Below are 21,128 nucleotides of genomic sequence, written 5' to 3'. Positions count from 1 at the left end.
GATATATGTTTTAGGAAGCGTTCGGCGACATTTAATCGTTCCAACATTCGTCGGATAGGGCGCGGCGCGTAGCTGTGCACGCGCGTTCTACACGCGACCATAATCTATGGTGTTAGATTATTTCGGGAGCCGGTCGCTCGAGTCCATAGCTATTTCCGAGTCCTCTCGAAACCGTGAGCGTTTTAGGTATCCATCGAGCAAAACGAGCTTCTCCGTAACTCCGCGAAGGATAAATTTAACCGCTACGGTTCCCTTCCATCGGCGGCGCGGCAACCATGAACGGGGGAAACCATCTCTCGCGTTCGTTATGCCCCGAAAATAATTGGACGAGGCCCGGGACGATTCTGTTGTTAACGAGTAACATCAACCGTCCAGATCGAGACGGTTTTGCCCGATGTTACGTAACCCTCCTTGAACACGATCTCAATGGTGTGTCCAGTGCGGATATACATACGTCCCCCGATATAAGATCGAAGCAATTTTTCTTGGAACAGAATCCATTAATCTGCATCTTGAACTTTCATTTACGACACATACAGGTTAACGATCAAAGTCTGCTGCTATATAAGTTTATTTCATCTGTTTCTTGGATATTTTGGGTACAGAATCTCTACGTTTCTTTATTGTAAATTATAAACTTTCTTTCTGATTGTGAGAAATTTCACTCTCGATTATTAGTTCGGTTGCAGTTCGGTTCTAATCACTATGATTACTAAAACTGATAAAAATTCGTTCATTTATCAACTTCTAGTTAAATGGAATTACAAGTTTTGAAATTTTTGTTTTGATTGCTCGAGCTGGATAAGCGTATGTGCTGCTAACGGAGGATGTTAAAAAATGGCCCCTTCCGGACCACCTTGCGAACGACAAATACAGGACATTTAAGAGTACCTCTTTAGGAACAAAAAATGTTATTCGCATTTATTCGAAATGTGACGCGAAAGTTGCCAAAAATGAGTTCAATCATGTGAATATAACAGTGATCGAATTTCCTTCTTTTTGAACTGAATTTTAGGTGATAAGATATTCTATAAATCCATAAAATCCACAGTCTACAAATAAAATTTTTCGTTCCCCAAGAGGTACACTTACATCTCCCGCAAGAATTTCTCGTTCGCAAGCTGCTCCAAAAGTGGCCATTTTTCAACATCCTCATTTTGCTTTTGGACCACTGTCCAGAGGTTCATCAAGCGCAGCGCGTTTCAACGCGACGGATGGTCCGTGACAGGTCGCCATCTTGCAATCTCAGCGATTTGTTTCGCAGGAACGATTTGTACGCCCGCGGCGATATTATCTCGCGATGATCGCAAGGATCCCGGGCGTAATTTAGCAAACGCCGGACGACAGACGCGATCGCCGCGCGCCTCCTCCGCGGCTGCTGCAGCACGTCACACGATCTTATCGAGGATACACGCGATAACAGGGATACAACTGGTTTGATACATTACATCACGGTATTACCGGTTACAGTTACATCACGTTATCGGTTACAAGCTGCGCGCGCGCGAGCGTCTCGGTTATACCAGTGACTACAGATATAATAAGACTACGGATGCCATTGTTGTCGAGGAGTCATGAATCTGTGCCATTTACTCTATTTTACCATAGGAGTAACAATGATACTACAATAAATGTAGGATATACAGGGTGTCACAAAATAGCTTCGACTCCGGAATTAGGGGTTTCCTGGGATGATTTAAAACAACTTTTTCCTTAGCAAAAATTGCATCCGAGGTGTCGTTAACGAGATATTAAGGAAAAACCCCGACCAATCAGAGCGCGGATCTGTCGGCCGAGCTTCCGCGATAGCGTTGGGTACGCGCTATGATTGGTAGCCAACGCTATCGCGGAAGCTCGGCCAACAGAACCGCGCTGTGATTGGTCGGGGTTTTTCGTTAATATCTCGTTAACAAAGCCTCGGATAACAATTTTGTTAAGGAAAAAGTTGTTTCAAATCATCCCAGGAACCCCTTATTTCCGGAGTCGAAGCTATTTTGGGACACCCTGTATATGGATGTATGTGATCAGTGTGCACAGACGAGAATCTCGTCTTTGGTGATAGAACTTCACACTGGGTTCCTCAGGCACCCAAAATCCATGGCCCCTCAATAATAACGGCATCCATAGTTTTATTATATCTGCAGTTACTGGTTACATTCATTTGCATCGCACCGCGGAGAATCGTTTTCATCACGAGATCCACGAAGGGACCGAAATAATGACTCATTGTTCCGCGGCGTGTTCGCCGGCTCCGGCTATTTGCAAATTAACCATCCGCACGGGCCGTTAATTAACGCCCGGGAAACTTACAAATTATCGGCTAATTTTGTAACGAAGACTACAAATCAGTCTTGCATGTCTGCTTGTTCAAACACGGTGGTCGTCGCTGTTTGGAACATTTATCTTTGTGTGAACAATGTAATAAATATAATGGGAAGCATTTTTTTTTTAATGATGAAGTATGGAAGACGTGGGACAAATATAACAATAGGGTGGCCATTTTATAAAAATCCCTGAAATAATCCCTGAAAAAGTTTATTATAATCGGTCAATAAAAAAGGTTCCGACCAAGCTTTAAAGTTTTGAAGTTATCGATGTTTTTGGAGTTTATAAAGAATTTTAAAATTATAATACGAGCTTTATAATGAAGCCTGAAAAAGATCTATTCGCAGACACCAGACACCTCTACTTTGGAGTCGATTTATTATTTACGATTATATAGTACCTCTATATGCTAGTTTATAGTGATTACATAAACACAGTCATTTCCTACGCCCTTCCGCAAACAAGTCTCAATTACAACTACAACTCTCGTTTCATCGGACACGTCTATTGACTATAGCACACACAGCCCACCTTCTCTTATTATACCTACGTATACAATTTGTATCTGTAAATTTATATTTTCATTTTGTACAGATATATTTAAAGGTAAATCCTAATTTTTATAATAACAGTAAAATTTTTACATAAATTTCAAACAGGTAAAATTTTTAAAGCATATAATTGTTTGTATTTTTCATTTAAATTAACGCCACCGGAAGCTGGCAATCTAACTCACGCCATATACCTAGTGAAGAATAAATAATTGTCGCCATCACACTATATACGAGACCAATAATTCTTGCCGCCCAAACATGGATAGCTTACAGTCCCAACGAAGATAATCAATTGAATAACACGAATATAACTCCAAAAGGAAGCATTTGTGTTGAAATCTTCTTTCATAACGGCAGTATAAAGAACAGAATTCAATAATGTAAATTCTCCAAAGAAAAATTGTGAGTGGAATGTTGTGTTAACAGAACGTTTGGTTCTAATAGGTTAAAAAATCATTTACTTTCGATTTTCCTGAAAAAAAAACAATTGCATTTAAAAAAAAACAATAATAGATTACTATCTAATTTTAGTTAGAATTAGTAATATCCAACAATTTCTGCATTCTCAATATACTTCGACGGAACTGCTCCCACGGTCGATCCATTAGCGATCGATAAAACTTGAAATAAAAATTCCGCGCGTGCAAAGTGTTTTTGCCATATGTTCGAGGGTTCGACGCTATTAATGCGTGTTGTCACAGCTACGTAATCGAAGAGACAAGCATCCAGACGTACGGACAGACGGACAGGTAGGCAGACATACAAAGGCCTGGTCCCAGGCGGGACGATCCATGAGGATCTACCGTGGAGCATGGATCTCCTGTACGGTCTCGTGTAATCTAACAAACCGGTATTATACGAGACGGCGGGCGTGATCCTACCTCCGCACCTCCACCTATATCGTACCTACGACCTTACGACACTGACTCCTTGCCTCCGAAGGGGCCGAGGAAAAAAGGAAAAAAAAAAAGGGAAATATAAGGTGGACGGCCCAAAGATGGGACCCCGTGGAGTGTGGGTACAGTCATCTTCAAGCGACTTCGAACTGGGCCCCTAAAGGGACTCGAGTTCATGCTCCTCTAAACTCGGTTTCTTTATTTCTTTTCTCGTCGCCATCATTTCTGAGCCATTATCCGTGGACTGTGTGTCTTGTGACTTTTATTTCTGATGGAGAATATAAATGATAGTACGTAGAATTTTGTAATAATAAACTCACGATTAATATTTTATATGATTAGGCTGCGGAAATTTATGCAAATATGGATTAATTTGTCGAAACTGGAATTAAAAAAAAATGTATTTACCCTGTTAAGGATCCTAGTAGGTTCTCAATAAATAGAAAACTTGATTAAAACTTTTGAAACTTTTTACTGCACTGAATTTTAGGTGATCGGATATTCTGTAAAGGCATAAAATCCGCAGTCTATATATGATGTGTTGATGCTGTAGAATTCATAAAACACTCTATTTAATTAGTAGCCTCCAGATTTTACGCATTTATAGCATATATTCAACGCTGGGAGTTTTAATGCAAAAGGGTTAATGGAGTGAACAAATTTCTACCTGTTTTCAATTTCCATAAAGACCGATATATTATACTTGAATATTTCTGTGAATGTTAATTGCAAGATCGACATATTTTCCAATTTTCAAATAAAAATTTATACCTTATAAAAAGGTATAGAGATTAAATTTCTAATCCTCCTGTGTCAAGTATTTATCAATACTATTATCATTTAAAATTCGACTTTAATAGTCACAAAATCTCGTAAATGTTCATTCATTGGTGCATTTACCCCATACACTTTATTCTTCAAACATTTTCCACGACTCTCTCAGAGAAGACCCGCTCGACGCAACGAGACGTCTCAAGAAAGACTCGCCTCTCTTAAGTATTCCATTAGGTCAATCGTCAACGGCGCAATTTCTATTCACCTCGGACAAGTCTCCGTCCTCGATCTTTCAAAAATCCTCCCTCAGAAATTCAGCTCGAGCCTCCGCTTGCGTATCAGCGCGGATCAAGCCGACCAAGATTGCAAAACTATGCCCATAAACAGATCGTCGCGAATGCGAGGTATCCCGAAATCGCTGACAGACTTTCTCGATTTCGCAAAAAAAAAAAAAAAAAAAAAAAAAAAAAAAAAAAAAAAGAAAGAAAGAGAACTCGATGCTTGGATCGTGATCTATGTATGTCACCAGGGTATCCGTGCGATTTCCGGGTGATCGAGTCTCGTGGAACACGCCAGTCAACTTTTTAAGGAAGAAAGGCGTATCCTTTGGTGGTCCTGGCAAAAAATCGAGCTGGATCGTAACCGAATTCACGCAACCTCTCGCGCGATCGGACGGGCTCGTCCCAATTTCAGTGCGCCGAATATGGCGGTGCTCTGGCGTACCGGTTGCCTCGGATCCGTTCTCTGGGGAACAGAGTTGAGCAGATTATACTTCGTATCACGAATAAATTAACTGCGGATTTTAGACATTTTTAGTGTAACGAAAGTTGGAGTAACTTTGACTTAGAATATTGGTATTTGCAGTCTATGAATAATGGCCTAGGATTTACTCGCGAAGAAACGAATAACGTTTTCGGCGAAAAATGGTTCGTTAGGCACGAATAGTACGTTATTCGTTATTTAGAAATAAATCTATATTTATTCGAAGTAACACCGTGACGAATAACGCCTAATGGTAAGTGACCGTGGATCCGTTGTTATCTCTACGCATCTGCCGTCACGGTTCTTTGCTTCATTCCCTGGACTGCACTCATACATACTCTCATGCACGTATAGGTCCCGGAATTGATATAGTGTGATCGTAAAATCGGTACAGGAGTCAAAGTTTACATGTTCTGAGCGCCGAAGCAGCAATTACAGGAAAGACAAGAAGCTCGAGTCTTGTTCAAGGCAGTACGATGAAAACGTACTCATTCTAATTCAAAACAACACCATTAGCTATTTTGCAAGCAAATTGAAATAGGTTATTTTTTATTAGTGCGATGGGGGGAATAATATCGTACAGTTCTAATGAAAAACGGTAAGCGAAAATTTTAAATCTCAATTCATAAATAACTTTTACAGCCTCTGATGTTTAAGGTACGTATTACTTCTGGAAGACGTGTACGGCCCTGGTTGCAGTTACATTTATCGGTGTCGCCACTTAAGGCTCTAATTTACGACCCCGCTGTATCGATTCCAGGACCTATACATTCCGCTGGTAGCGTGCCGATGACATACGATACCTTCACTCACTGATTTGTACGAGTAAATTATTCGTTATTTTCGAATAAATTCGTTTCATTCGCAATTTATATTTGAAGGTTATTCGGATATAATTTTATTCGACAAATCTATTCGAAATTTTATTCGAAAAATTTATTCGAATTCTTATTCAATTTTTCATTCGAACTTTTATTTGAACTTTTGTTCGAACTTTTATTCGAATTCTTATTTAATTTTTCATTCGAATTTCATTCGAACTTTTATTTGAATTTTTGTTCGAATTCTAACTCAATTTTTCACTCGAATATCATTCGAACTTTTACTTGAACTTTATCTCGAATTTTTACTCTAACTTCTGTTCGAGTAAAATTTCGTTCGAATAATGCCCTACTCTGCTCCAAGGAGACACGCGTGCGAGTTGCGTGCCGATACAAGCGGCCCGCACGCGTGACTTCGCGGGCCTGCGTGCAATCGCGGACTCGATTGCCGAGAGCTCACTTTCACTCTGGCTTGCCGTGGATTCCGTTTTCATTGTCATCGCACGCCGTCGAAACGTTCCCTTTTTTCTCGTGGCCGACTGCGACCACGCCGAAAAATTATGGAGTTCAAGGTTAACGATCTTTACGATTCGGGGCGATGCCTCTTTGTATTTTCAATAAAACATAATACTGTTACAGAAAAAAAAAAGGGAATCACCGTAACGAGAAAAACCTTGGAATTGTGTCGTGGTGCAAAGTGTTTCCCGGCGGGCTAGCCGCAGAATTTTTTTCGGCCGGTTTTTCGTTCGATTCGAGCAGCGATATTAAAACTCGTTTCGCGATAGTATCTCTGCAGGGTATCTCGATCGAGCGGCTCGTCGTGTCCGCTGGCATGCCAACGCCTTTAAGAGAAATTGCGGTGGTTTGTTGAAGAGTTCGTGCCAGCCTAGCGAATGGGTTCGTGTGTTTCTGATCAAACTGTTACCTCTGTACCTCTGTGTCTGTATGAATAAACACTTCGTATACACATAAATATTGAAAATGCATTGTTTGTTAAAAAAATTGTCTTGCCTAAAAATATTGAAGATACGGGCCTGACAAAAGTTAGGACAAAGATATGGTGAAATTATAATTTGGCCGGGAACTTTCATTCCGCGCGTGACAGAATTTTTCGTTTCTGTTAATTCATTTTCCACGATGATCCATGTCGGACGTTACGGATCGTTACCGATTTTACCGTAGTTGCGAGTCGTTTCGCGACCACAGTTCGAGAAATCGCTTCGCCATCGTGGAAACTCAGCTCGTAATCACACGTATAGAACGATTTGGTCGGTCGAATGATGATATGCTCGTTGTATTTCACGCGACTCGAGCAATTTATCTTCCCAGTCGTGGTACCCTCGATTTTTCATTTTTCTGCACGCCCAGCGAGTGGCAAGTGGGAAGGTTGATCTCGCGGTGATGATGAAGCTGGGGATGCGTTTCTCGTGACGGCTGATAAGTGGCTCGCAATTACGATTATTTAGTAAGCTTCATTAATTATTCGATTGTGGATGTGTTTCTTCGTCGAAACGCCCACTGATATCGTGTTTTAGAATTTGGAGTGAACTACAGAACTGAATCTGCCTAACAATTTTGCAATTCTATTGGGATTTTAACCTTCTCAGACGACTCAGTATAATTTTAACGTTTATTTTGAAGCTATTTTACATTTTTTTCAGATCATATTTTTATAAAATATAACGTATACATTGCGATGTACAAATTGACTAAAAGAAAAACGTAGAATAGCGAATACTGACATAACATAAAAAAAAAAATGATAATACTCCTTTTATGACAGTCAATATACATACAGTATCCAGTATCAAGTATTTAATGTAAACGATATTATAACTCAACAAAAAAAATAATAAAAAGTAATAAGTGTCTTCGAATAATGTCAATCCTTATAAACAAGCTTCTTCAAACTAATGAAACACAAATTACCAATCCGTAAGAATTTTGTCTCCCAAATTAGGGGTAAAAGAATTTGAAACCATATAATCAAACTATAATCTGGCATTATAATATAAAAATTGATTATCATTAAAATAAATTATATTTTTCTATATATTTTATAATTATATCTATAATACAAGCTACACAGGATTATAACACTACAAATACGAATAACGATCAGCCATTTATTCTTCATGAACCAATATAGAACTCTTACCGATGTAATAAAGTTGATGGCCATTGATTATCATCCTCTAAAGCTGTCAATTTCAATGATCGTCGCTCGACACCCGCTTTCATTTTGATTCTCCACGAATGCTCAAAGATCTCGTCGCAGGAACGGGGATAAAACGAAAAAGGAAGGGAAACACTGTCGCTGACGGATGGCAGTAAGAGACGAGACGAGAGATCGGGTCCAGACGAAACTTTGGCAGTCGGCCAAAGATGAAAATGGAAGCATATCTCGTCTTTCTGTGGCCGAACTGCCGGGTCGACGAACCCGGGACCGATCTCTCTAGGTCTCTACGCTTCCCTCCTGTTTCTCGACGTGGAAAGGGGTTCACGACGTCTCCCTCCTGTCTTGCTCTTCCCGATTTTGCCCGCTAGCTCGTATTTAGATTTAGACACGCGGGTCTCCGGGTGCTCCGGAAATCCGACGTCGCTTTCATACCCGCCGACTTTTTTAACGGACCCTCTGAATGATTTCTGCCGCCCGTGAATGATTTATCTTCAGCCCTGAATGACGGAAAAGTTGCACGGTCCAAACGTTCAGTCGGATTCTTTTTAGAGATGTTACTTTTGATTTGGCGAATTCTCGATTACTGAAGGACGTCTTAATGAAATTAGCCATGATTTCAGTCACTCTAAAAAATATTTGAGATATATAGAGAAAAATATAGTAGAGTTAGTAAATATTTTATTGTAATTACTTGTTGTATGAATATGTTTTAGGCTTATTGTGTATTAGTGTAGGTCAAATGCATTTACATATTAGTTATGTTTAATATAAATACATTAAATATACACAACGTATAGTACCATACATTACATTCGACGATATAAAATATTTCAGAAGTTAAATAATTCCTATCGAATGATTTTTAAATTTGTCTATTGCGTTATATGACAATAATCCACTTTCTGATATTTTATCATTGTCATTGACCTAAAAATGCTCTGCTGTTAAAACATGGATTGGAAAAAAAATGACGAGCCTACCGTAAAACATTTTTTCAACGCGCAAATATGTTAATTCGAGGGCTATTTTTGTTCCCCCGAAGAAAGGGGAAAGAACGGGATAATAATCGTACGCGCTGCATTAAGTTTTGCTTCTACACGCAGTTTTTCCGGAACTGGTGTATCTGATTTCAAGGCGAGAAAGATAAAGTGCAATTACGCACGTGCACCGTAAACGTAATTATGGTTCTCTACCGGAGCCGGTTAATAAGCAAGGGAATCCACCATCGTAAATCCTTTGTATGTATCGTTGTCCACGACCGAGACACGCCCTCCATTGCTCCCTCGGATTTCGAAGCATTTAATTTAACGGAATTTATTCTCTGCCTGTGTTCGTTATCGCGTCCAGTATTAATTACCTCGATACTCGCGTTACATCCAATCGACGACACCGCTCGATAGCATTTATGAAGATGACTTTCACTGGGATCGTCTAATTGTAAGCTCATGAAATTTCGTTCGATTCTTTGAGCGTGACGTTAGTTTGGAATTAAATCGAACAAAAAATCTGTTTTGCTCTCTGTAGTTATTAAAATTTTTCAACTTTCCAGAAGAGTACCAAAAAGTAACATAAAAGAGTTGCCTGATACTTCAAAATGTCAGAAAACGTAGAACTTTTCTTGTCATGGAAGGTCCCTCTCAATAAGATAAGGAATTATTGTGAATCATTAAATATGGTACAGGACAGTTAATTAATTCGCCAACTGATTGTCGTTATTGCCACGAAAGCGTGCGACTTTTCACTGTGAAATTCGATCCCTAAGATCAAGGCGAGGCGGCGTTTGAATTCGAATGATCAAAAGGCTAACGGTGTGGGCGGCATGGATAGAATTCTGTCCGTGGAGAGCGGCGATCGCGCGTAAACGAAGGATTTAGAATGACGCGGCGACGATTCGCTACAAATAAACTCGCGAGTACAAGAAGGGATGTGATGTCACCACCGAAGGAGTACCAATGTCGTTTGCGCGTAATAAAATTTCGCGTCTAGTCGCGATACCCATAGGTGTGGGCGTTCCTAAGCAATTTCACTACTCGAGATTTTACTTAATTATGAAAAAAATGATTTCCTTTAACATCGAAATCCTCTTTTGGCCATTTAAATATCATTTGCCCCTTTCGATATTTCAGTTTCCAAAAGAAACGAAATAGAAGACATTAAAAAGCTTCATTTTTTACCGAATTAGGTTTGAATATTTTGAAATTATTTGAATTTTCGAACGGAAGATAAATCTAATAGTATGCTTTCAATTTTTAACAGACAGTGTATTTTGTGTATTATAATGGATTTTACGTTAAATGGTTAAGAATAATTTGCTAACACTGTAATTACCTATATCAGGATAATTTTATTCTATTACAAAGTAGACATCATTGTAAATAATACAGGGAAGGCAATGCAAATGGGTTAGCTCAAGATCCACGGTTACTATTTCACTTTTTATCGATTTAAGTAGAATGTGCGTGTGGTGGTCGGACAAGTTTTTGTGAGCAGGGGATCATTTTATTGAGTGAGAGATCGCATTACGTTGACAGGCTCAAGGTGACGCCTTTGACATCGGTACTTCCTAGTTTTTTCTAAATATTGAATTGCACTATTAATGTTAAGGTTACTGTTGCCATCGATATAATTGTGAAATAAAAAGTATTCCCTAAACTCTTTTCTATTAAATGTCAAGGATTAGATTGTCAAGAACTAAAATAAAATACTAAAGAAATAAAATAAAGAACAAAAAGAGATAAAAAATTTGTGTGCATTTACATGTGTGATCTAGATATACGTACAAAATTAGAACACTGCAGGTGTAAACAGTGACGCGCCGGTTTTATTTTCCAACGACCTGGTCGAATGGTAACAGGTACAAAAAAATGTTTTAAGAAGAGCAAGCTATTTGTAAGTGAAGGATGATACTTTTGGTTGCAGTCCAAAAAAAATTCAGAATAACGAGAGAGGACAATAAATATTTATCTGACGATGAAGGGTATAACATAACAAGGCCTTCGAATTTCAAGGGTGTATATAAAAGAGTAAATATAATCCTATGTTCAATTAGATATTTTTTCTGAATTATAATAAATTTTGTATTACTTGAATTCGGTGGTTAAAAAAAAATTAACTCCTTCTCCCTAGTCACCAGATCTGAATTTAATAGAGCATCTATACGAAATATCAGATTCTAAATTGAGAGAAATAAATATGAATCCCATAGCTTCAAAGTGTATACCTTTGCTTTAATTTACCTAACCTTAATTTCGACTCTAACTCTATCTGGCAAATCACGGCGCCAACAGCAGCGATATATTTTCATCGAGGCCTGTCGTATACACCGGTTCATTTTTCGACGTCTATTTCTGATGGAGGCATCATCCGTCACGATATCGGGACACTTGGACACTATCGCGAGCATCTTTTTTTAACGGTTGTATTATGTTCACTCGGCTGCCAATAAATGCTCGCCGGGATTCGAACCGGTTGTCAATACGATCTGTCGTTTGATTGGAACTGTCCCCAATCGCATCGAATCACGCTCGACAAGCCGCGAAAGTGTCACAATTACTGCTCGTTTGTCGAATTAAGCGACGCGTTTAATTAGAAATCATTCGCGTTTTACTTGCCAGAGGCAGCGTGTTTACACAAACCTCTCCGATTAAAGTGGTACGCGTCGTTTAGGGTGTTCAAGCGTGTCATAACTTCAGTTCTTATGACATTTCACCGATTGGACGATTATGGTTTTACGATACAAGAAATACTATTGAAGTAAAAATATATTTATTTGCGTTATAAATCACTTTTTATAGGCATTGCTGATTGTACGTACTTGTCCACCTATACCGAATTTATTTTATCAGGAAAATACATCAAATTTTCTGAATATACAGGGTGACCCATTAATATTAATAAAGTAATATGATCCAAATAATGTTGTATTTGGTATCATTTTAATCAGAAGAATCTCACCGATATGTTTAGGTACCTACTATTGGATAACCCTTTACATTGATATAGTCTTTCGAATAACTTCAACTTTTCCTTCTACCTGACGCAAACGAATAATAGGTGCAAAATAGCCTCGATATATAAAATATAGTGGCTTAGAGATTCTGTGACACGAATAATCTTCAAATATCTATCTTCTTTACCTTGGAAAATATTGGTGTCTGAATGCTTCGAGAAGAATAATCGTTTTTCTAGCTAAAAATATCGATCTTCTTTACCTGCAAAATATTGGTCTCTAAACGTTCAGAGAGGAATAATCGTTTTCTCATCTACAAGGATACTCGCAGCTCATTACGTACATTGTAATTATCCAGTAGCCGTCGATAATAAAGCTTCATACCGGTTTTCATGCAACTCATGGCTACTGTTCATCGATCATTTCCTCGTCGAGCCACTCGTTCGTTAACCCGTCGACGTGTTTACACGGCCGCGAACGTCGGTGGCTATTTTCACGATCAGAAACGCGGAAATTAACGATCGCCCGAGGTTTCACAGACAGAATCGATCCTTCTGTGCGCGGAATTTCGACGCCGTTCGATAAACAAACGTCGACAGCGAGGGTTTCTTAATGTTCGCCCGCGTTTGAACGATTTGAAATAGATCCAGGGAACAAGAAGGAAGATTATCCGATGTTTGTTCGAAACATTCCTTTCGTTTCCTTACTACGTCATTGTATTTTTAGTAAGATTTTCCGAATACTTCGATTTTGTAAAAAATTCTAGTAAAAAGTTATTAGTTGGTATTTTCAAGAAATGAGAATTAATTCATTTATTAAGGATTTCATTAGAATAATTTATAAATGGGAATAAATTTCACCAGATGTTCCTGAGGTTTTTATTTTACTGTTACATTTTATGTTACATATTGAGTGTTACTGTTATTATTCATTTATTTGTTCGTCGGGTTTTTAACAAGATTAATACTCTGAAAAGTGAAACTGGAGTTGTATATTGCCAATCAAAAGAATTTTCCATAATGCCCACTGTTCGAATAAATATTTATATGTAATCATTTATTTGTAGTCACCAATTCATTTCTACAGCCTTATAAGAATATTTTCAAATATGAAATAACGAATTACTTAACATTTTAATTCTTCCAATACACATTCCCTTCCATGTCCTTACTATTTTACATAATTCCTGTCATTCAAGGCATACTACATACATTATACTACATAAGACCAATTATTACCAAGAATAATTTATACTACATAAAACCAAATCCATACAATCCGTTTAATTTCAATTAGATCCTGCCGGTTTCGTTTCCATCGTTCGGTCTTGAAAGACCAATTGATAGAGACATCTCAAAGGTAGCTAAGGATACAAAAGTCTGTCAGTACGGAGTTGCTGCAACATGCCCTAAATAGATTGCAGACGGTGGTTTACACATTCCGTCGTCATGTTTGGGTGATGTCATTTTAGATCTGAATAAAATTCTCGTTCCCATTTCCCGACTCGATTCGACGATCACCCCGTTTTTAGACCATCGCGTATGACCCCATAAAAGGCGCCAACCCGTCGTTTACTATGATCATTGCCTTTTACGATTTCGGCTCCAGGCGGTGAATCGCCGTTAAATTATTATTAGACTTGTCGAGCTGTTAGCGGTCTTTATTATTAAACCTCGCTAACGAACTTCTCTGTCCTTTCGTTTGTCCATCGTTTAGAACGGGGAATGGCTCAGGTTGAAGGTACTGGAGGTCCAGCCGGAATTAACGAAGCTCGGCGCCTCCGTCGAGGAAGCAACCGAGCTATCCAGCGCACACGACGAAGTCCTGCTTCGATTGCAGGTAAATTTTCTTGACATTTTATGCTTTCGAGTTCGAACTGTAATATATTTGGCATAGTGTTATACTATACATAGTTTAATATAATCCATTAATGTGTATATAGTATAAATTTCCAAAATTCTCTTTCTATAAAATAAAACCACAATATTTCTTACTATAGCATTTATTTGTTGCAAATCGATCTAGTTAATATAATAAAGTAATTAGGAATGTGACTGACCGATTCGAAAAATTTTCTTTAAATAAGAGCAAACAAAGCCCGGTTGAGGAACTGCTCCGACAGGCTGATCAATTGATTTCGAACCAAAGGCCAAGGGCGGAAGTGTACGCCGCGATGGCGGAAACGCTGGGCCAAGCGTGGCGCGACGTGAACGAGCTTTTGGAGCGCCGGAAACAGATCCTCGACAGCAACGTATTGTTTCAATGGTATGGATACTACCCTTAACAGAATCTATACCATGAAATGTGTTGCTATTGAAAATGGCAAATATGTTTATATGCATCAGGTTATTGGTCAATACATGTCGTTCTTGAATTCCAATGTTATTAAGATTTTCAACGGAAAGTAAAATCCATCTGAATTAGTTCATTTGTCCCAGTGAGTTATTGACTTCTCGATGGAAATTTCGTACAAATTTATATGACTGAAGTGAAGCGCTCTGAAAGATTATATTTATCATACAGTGAGCTAATACATTAGAGAAATAGAACAGAAGAGTTAACACGATTAAAAAAAATGTTCTCTTGTTTATTCTCCAAATATAGAACAATGATGCCAGTCTCTGTAAACTGATCCAGAAAAGTCAAGATTTGGATAAACAATCATATACACAAAATCTATAGTCAAATATCAAATTATTTGATGTGTTCATGAATTAAAACTAATTTTTCAGCCGAGCAGAGGAGTGTCGGGAAAGCATGAGGGCCTTGGAAATGGCGTGCAACGACACACTGCTGCCGATCGAGATCGAGGCGGTGAAGAATTTCCTGTCGAAGATCCACGATCTACGAAAGAACATGTTGTGAAAGAGTTTGTTGGACAGGCTGAAGGAGATCGCAAACGAAGGCACCTTGGACTCCAGGCCGGACAGAATTAAATTGGAAGCTGATCACGGTGAGCGGCCGTAATTAATGTTTCCCGGCTGGAAAAAACGGTTAATTATGACCGGTGTCGGCTGTTCTCTTTGCGAACGTTCCCTTTCGCTTTTATTTAATCGATGACATAACTGATGTGTGCGTTTCGCGTTGCCGACACGTTTCACGGTGATACGTGAAACTCTGGTGGAAATAAACAACGAGTCACTATAATTACTATGAAATGCTTCGATAGAGATAGATTGTTTTATCCTTGGAAACGTAGTCTTCGGAGGGATACTAAGAAATTATAATAAATTGTTGATGAAGTTTGTGCAACGAAAAAAGATTAGTGGAATAATTTTTGGAAAGTTTCGAAATGGTCAGTTAATATTTTAATTCCTCTGGAATATTAAGGTATCGAGAATTAACAAAGACCACGTAACATCTATAATATGAATATGTGAAATATTTACTATTATTTGTAGCTGTATTACAAGTCGAAAGGTGGTTGGAGGAGCTTCACGACCGAAGGCAACTGATCGAAACGTCGTTTCGTAGTAGAAAAACACAATTGGAACAATGCTTGGCTCTAGCCCTGCTGGCAACCGATTTACGCGATCTCGAAGAGATCCTGAACGATCGAATCGCTGCCCTTTCGAGCAGTTGCGATCAACTCGGTGATTCCGCATCGAGCGCGGACTTACTTCTGTTTGAATTGAAAAAGTTACAGGCTGAAGCGAAGGTATTTATATAGTATTTTAAATTATTCATATAAAAATCCTTTCAATTTAATTAAAATTAGATAAATGAAGAATGAAGTATTTCAACAATAGAAAAAATGTATTGTACAGGATTAAGTACTTCGGTGTGAATTAATTCAGAAAGTCGATTTATTATGGTGTTTCTTGAACAAAGAAAGGAAAATTAAGTTATAAGTGAAGGGAAACATGTAATTCTAATTTCATAAACATTTATTTCATCAACATCTAACCCTACGTCCAACCCTAGTCCTACGTCAGATGAAAATAACATAAAATATTACAACATAATAACATAAATATTAAGACATTTACAACATTAAGAAGTTTATCCTGCAAACGTTAATTTCTCGACAAGAAGTGTGTAATATAACGGATCGATATTAATTTTGTAGGAATTTCAAGATAGATCGATCAAGATTACGAAGTCGACCGAACGATTAGTGTCATCGGGACACTTTGCCGGTGAACAAGCGACAGAACAGGCTTATGCCATCCTCGGAGCCGCGGCTGATTATGTCAACGATTTGGATCAGTATGAATCTCTGCTGAATAGAGCCGTGGCCTTCTTCGAATTGGCGCGATCGGTGAGCATTGAACCTCTATACTTGGTTTTATTGAATTCCACGATAAGAAAATGAAAGCTAATTTTGATTAATTAGTAATATGATTTTATATGTGTAGAAATAGGAAGTATTTGGTAAAATTAATTTTTCCGGAAACTATATTTCATAAACACATTTATTTTATACATCTAAAGCAATTTTACGCATTTAACCCTGTACGGACTGATGTATTGAGTTCAATACAGGGTTTTTTAATTGTTTCAAAAACGAATACAAAATTACACGAAAAATAGTGGACTACTGGTACACCTAATATTTAATAATTAAAATTCTGACTGAACGAGAATATTCTCATTCTTATATTAAGAATATTAAAGAAAAATGTTCTAGAACATTTTGCCTAAATTATAGCTTGATATACTAAACATTCGTTTTAGAAGATACATGTTATGTAAAAGATAATTCAAAGTAGAAGTAACTAACATTTGTAATTTCATTACCTCGGTTGAATATCATCAATGCAAACGGGAACAAATATTTCACATAATAGAATGTCGATTTAGAGTGACCTTGATCGCACAGGCTATTACGAAACTGGATCAGCTCGAGATCCAGCTGGTGACAACGGAGCATCCCCCATATTCGGCACGATTAGCTCGTTTCCATGCTCAGACGGTCGCCACCATAGAAGACGTCACGTCGAAGCCTTTGGAGGAAGGATACGCCCTCCTCGATATCACAGGAAGAGGAGCGCCTGGAGCCGAGGTCAGTTTGAAAAATAAATCCTGACAGTTAATTGCGTCGTTCGATTAAAAATATCGCTTGAACAATTCGTGCGTTATCTCCTCGATTCGTCATTTGTTCCTTAATTCTAATAAATATCCTTAATACTCTTAATATTCTTGAAATACTTTACATCGTTAAGATCCTTAATTCCTAATAACATGAACGATGAGCCTGGAATAATCATATAGACTGATTATGAGCTAATCTTTTCGATTTTAAAAATCTTATATAATAACAATTTGTAGGTAGTTAGTAATATTGTAAGAGAATATTTATACAAAATTTTATTCTTCTAATAAAAGTAGTTTCTCATAAATGCTAAGTATCATAAAAACATTTACTCTTCAAATAAATCAAATTGTATCCATCCGACACGTTCTTTAAAATGCTAAATATAACCAATAGATGATGAGTTATTTCAGAGCCTAGTTCTTACTGACTCACCCTGTATACGTATGTTAATTATTTTGAAAGCATTACATGATTACATCAGCACATTAAATAATTAATTATTCGTATCAATCTTAACTTCCATTTACATCCTCTGTTCCTCAGGGTGTAAAACGCACGGTGGAGGAACTGGAGAACCGGAAGATCCGGTTAACGGAGCGTTGCACGGCTCACGAGAAAGAGAACCTCGAAATATCGAGAATAATCAACACGTTCCTGGACAAACACGACGAACTACGAAAATGGCTGACGAGCATACCCGAGGCGTTTCTCCAGGGCCATCAGGACATGGGCAGCGACGTCCCAATGGCGGAGGATTTCTGTCGGTTGCATCGTCAATTGTTAAACGATCTCGAGCAGCGAACCGAAGAGGTCGAACATCTGGAATTCGAAATACTTCCTGTCCTGGCACGGCTGGAAGAGATACAGAGACTGGAATTACAATCGAAAGCCGCAGAACTTCAGAACGCCTGGACCACGACGAAGAATCTTGTGGCAAGGAGGGTCGAGGTTGGAACGATTTACTTGCAATTTCACTTGGACGTTGAACAACTGACAAGGGAAATCGAATCGATCGAAAGCGAATTGACGAGACCCACTGACATTTTGGGCGGTGCGAAAGTCGAGGAGCTTGAGAGACGCTGGAAGGACCTTCAACCCCTTTACGTGAAACTCACCGGAAATGGGAAGGCATTCTTGGACGCCGCTGTGAAGGTCAGTCGGTTCATCACTTTGGAACGTTCATCTAATAAAGTACAGTAATTTAAATAATTAATGGTGTTTTTAAAGAATTAGGAGATCGTGAAGAAGTTTATTATAGCAAATACTGTTAGCATAGAATCAAGGCATCTTATAATTATTATCTTGTTATACCTACAGTTAGTTAAAGAAGTCTCCATACACCATTTAGAATAGAACAATTTTTTTAAAATTGTACCAAGTCACTCGAGTTTTGTATATAAAATTCTTGTAAATAAAATTCTTTTCAGATCAACGATCCCTATCTTGACGTGCACAGAGCTTGTCTGTGTGTTCAGACACTTTTGGATAAGTTTGCTAATAAACAATTACAACTGACCAGAATCACCAGTGAGATCGTGATGGAGAAACGTATCGAGTATGAACGAAAAATTGAAGAAAGTAGAAAGGTAAATTAGAGTGAACATTCCCTGTAATTTGATGATAATTTTATAATATCTACGGATGTATACAAATGATTCTTCATTTTTGCAGACATTGGAGACAGTTACTAAATGTTTCGAATCGATTTACCCGATATTAACGACACAGTCTTCTAAAACGACATCGATTCTTCAGGATCTGCAAAGTTCGAAAACTCATACTGTACCTGAACTGAACAAATCAGTCAGCGAATTGGACTCCAGAATTAAAAGCATGACTTCTTTGGGTCAAAGAGGTATTTTAATAAATGTATAGATAAAGAAACGATTTTATAAGGAATTGATTTTTTGATGTTTGGAAATGTAGAAACAGAAGAAGGTCAATTTGCTGAGAAGATCTTGAGGAATCTCCAAGAGATGCATGAGAATCTGCGTACAATAGCGAGGGACTACGAAAGTCTTCTAGAGTCGATGATTTCTGTGGTTCAGGACATGGACAAAGTAAGTTATTAAATTATTATTATCATTAATATTAATGTTATTATTAGTAGATTCATGCAAAAGTAATGGAAATCGTATTTAAGTAGGTATTGTAATTTTACTTTATTTTGTCGACAGAAAATATTGTCATAAAAGTGGCAAACAGTTATAGCAAATTTTTAACGGAGAAACTACAATGATTTTTGTATATATCTAACATTATGTCTTTATCACGTATTGGGCAGAATATAAAAAATGGACACACAAAATTTTCATTCATTAAAGTTTCATCCTTAATAACTTATTAAAATTTTCGAGAAGAGCACGTACAAAAAATTTGAATATAAATTTTCAAAAATTTGAGAATTTTACAAAAATCGACATTGATATTCAAAAACAGTAATTTTACGATTATTTTCCTTCAAGGTCAAACGTGACATCGAACATTTAATGATTCAAGCGCAACGTGCTATGTCTGTGAAGAATTTATTCGAAGTCGAATCGATTTTGAGCGAGTTAACCGCGAAAAGAAAGTGCGTTAACGATCAATTGGGTCAGATCAGTGAAAAACTGGAGGAAGTCGAAGCCAGAATCCGTAGGCAGGAACCAGCTTGGCTGGCTGCTGATATTCAGGATATCGAGAAATTGGAACGAGCCATGATGTCGGTGAGAACCGATTTTACGAACTGCGAGCGTGAAATCGAGAAGATTGAAGAGCATCGACGAACCTGCATCTTCGCTGACGATCTGGAAAAAATCCACATGGAACTCCAGAATCTGAGCGATCATCTGAGAAACGTGGAAGCTAGAATCGGTGAAAATCTTCCAGCAGCCAGAGCTACTGCTGCTTCGTTCGTGCAATTTGAAAAAACCGTACTGGTAAGAATTAATTTCTATATTTATTAATCAAGTATTTACAATTAATTATTTTACAAATCACACAATATGTCGAAAAGGAAAACCTAGAATGGAAGAGACTAAAAATTTACTTCCATTTCCCTATTTAAATTTGCTTCCATCAAATTTAATTTGATTCTATACATAATATAGTCGTCAATATTATTAAATTTAACAACTACCGTTAAACCGAAGAATTTTTATTTTTACTATTCTTTAATTATTACAGATTGAATATTTGTTATTTCTGGTGAAATTTATTATAGTTGTTCTTAAATTGAAGGTTCCACTTTGTTCGTAGATCCTGGAGGAGAGAATCGAGACGTTCGTGAAGTTGACCGAAAAATCAATAACACTTTTGACACCAAATATTGCAAATGATATTGCTTCGTTAAGAGAAAGATGGAGGAATCTTAAGGCTAGAGTGGAAGAAACGAAGAGACGAATGAATTTGAGCGTGGAGTATTTCGTACTTTTGGAAGAAGCTAAGGAATGGAATAGAACTGGCAGTAAATTGTTAATGATGATCGCAAGAAAAGCGACCACGGTAAAAGTACCGAATGACACGATCGAGCTTCTGCAAGAAATTGATAATTACTTAAAACCAGGCGAGGAGATACAAGAACAGAGGATCGAGAAGCTGAAGGAACTGTCGACCATCATTTTCGGTAAATAATACCATCTACAACAATCATATAATCCGTTCATTTATCAATGTGGTTAATTCTAGAAAAATACAAAATATAAAGATGAATTTGAAAAAATTGAAAAAGTAGAATTAGTCACTTTGACCTGTAATCGGCTCATATTCTGTAAAAAATCAGTACAGGTTTCAACATAACAATAAGTTTTCTTTCTATAATTGTTGGTATTCTGCACTACAAATATTTATAC

At 37.7% G+C, this 21,128-nt stretch overlaps 1 protein-coding gene across 1 annotated transcript in view; it reads left to right on the top strand.

Annotated features, from left to right (window-relative positions):
* LOC107190150 (titin) overlaps nucleotides 1-21,128 on the top strand; it is a 54,581-nt gene that overhangs the window by 4,913 nt on the left and 28,540 nt on the right. Inside the window, 12 exon segments of the mRNA XM_015578903.1 lie at nucleotides 13,977-14,099; nucleotides 14,347-14,525; nucleotides 14,987-15,213; nucleotides 15,662-15,918; nucleotides 16,330-16,521; nucleotides 17,083-17,265; nucleotides 17,842-18,450; nucleotides 18,726-18,884; nucleotides 18,970-19,153; nucleotides 19,225-19,358; nucleotides 19,764-20,216; nucleotides 20,536-20,902. Of these exon segments, the coding sequence (XP_015434389.1) occupies nucleotides 13,977-14,099; nucleotides 14,347-14,525; nucleotides 14,987-15,213; nucleotides 15,662-15,918; nucleotides 16,330-16,521; nucleotides 17,083-17,265; nucleotides 17,842-18,450; nucleotides 18,726-18,884; nucleotides 18,970-19,153; nucleotides 19,225-19,358; nucleotides 19,764-20,216; nucleotides 20,536-20,902 (3,067 nt within the window).

The sequence above is a fragment of the Dufourea novaeangliae genome, unplaced genomic scaffold, assembly GCF_001272555.1.
Source record: "Dufourea novaeangliae isolate 0120121106 unplaced genomic scaffold, ASM127255v1 scaffold168, whole genome shotgun sequence".
NCBI lineage: Eukaryota > Metazoa > Arthropoda > Insecta > Hymenoptera > Halictidae > Dufourea > Dufourea novaeangliae.
Note: the sequence above shows the minus strand (reverse complement) of the source record. Positions and strands in the feature narration are given on the sequence as shown.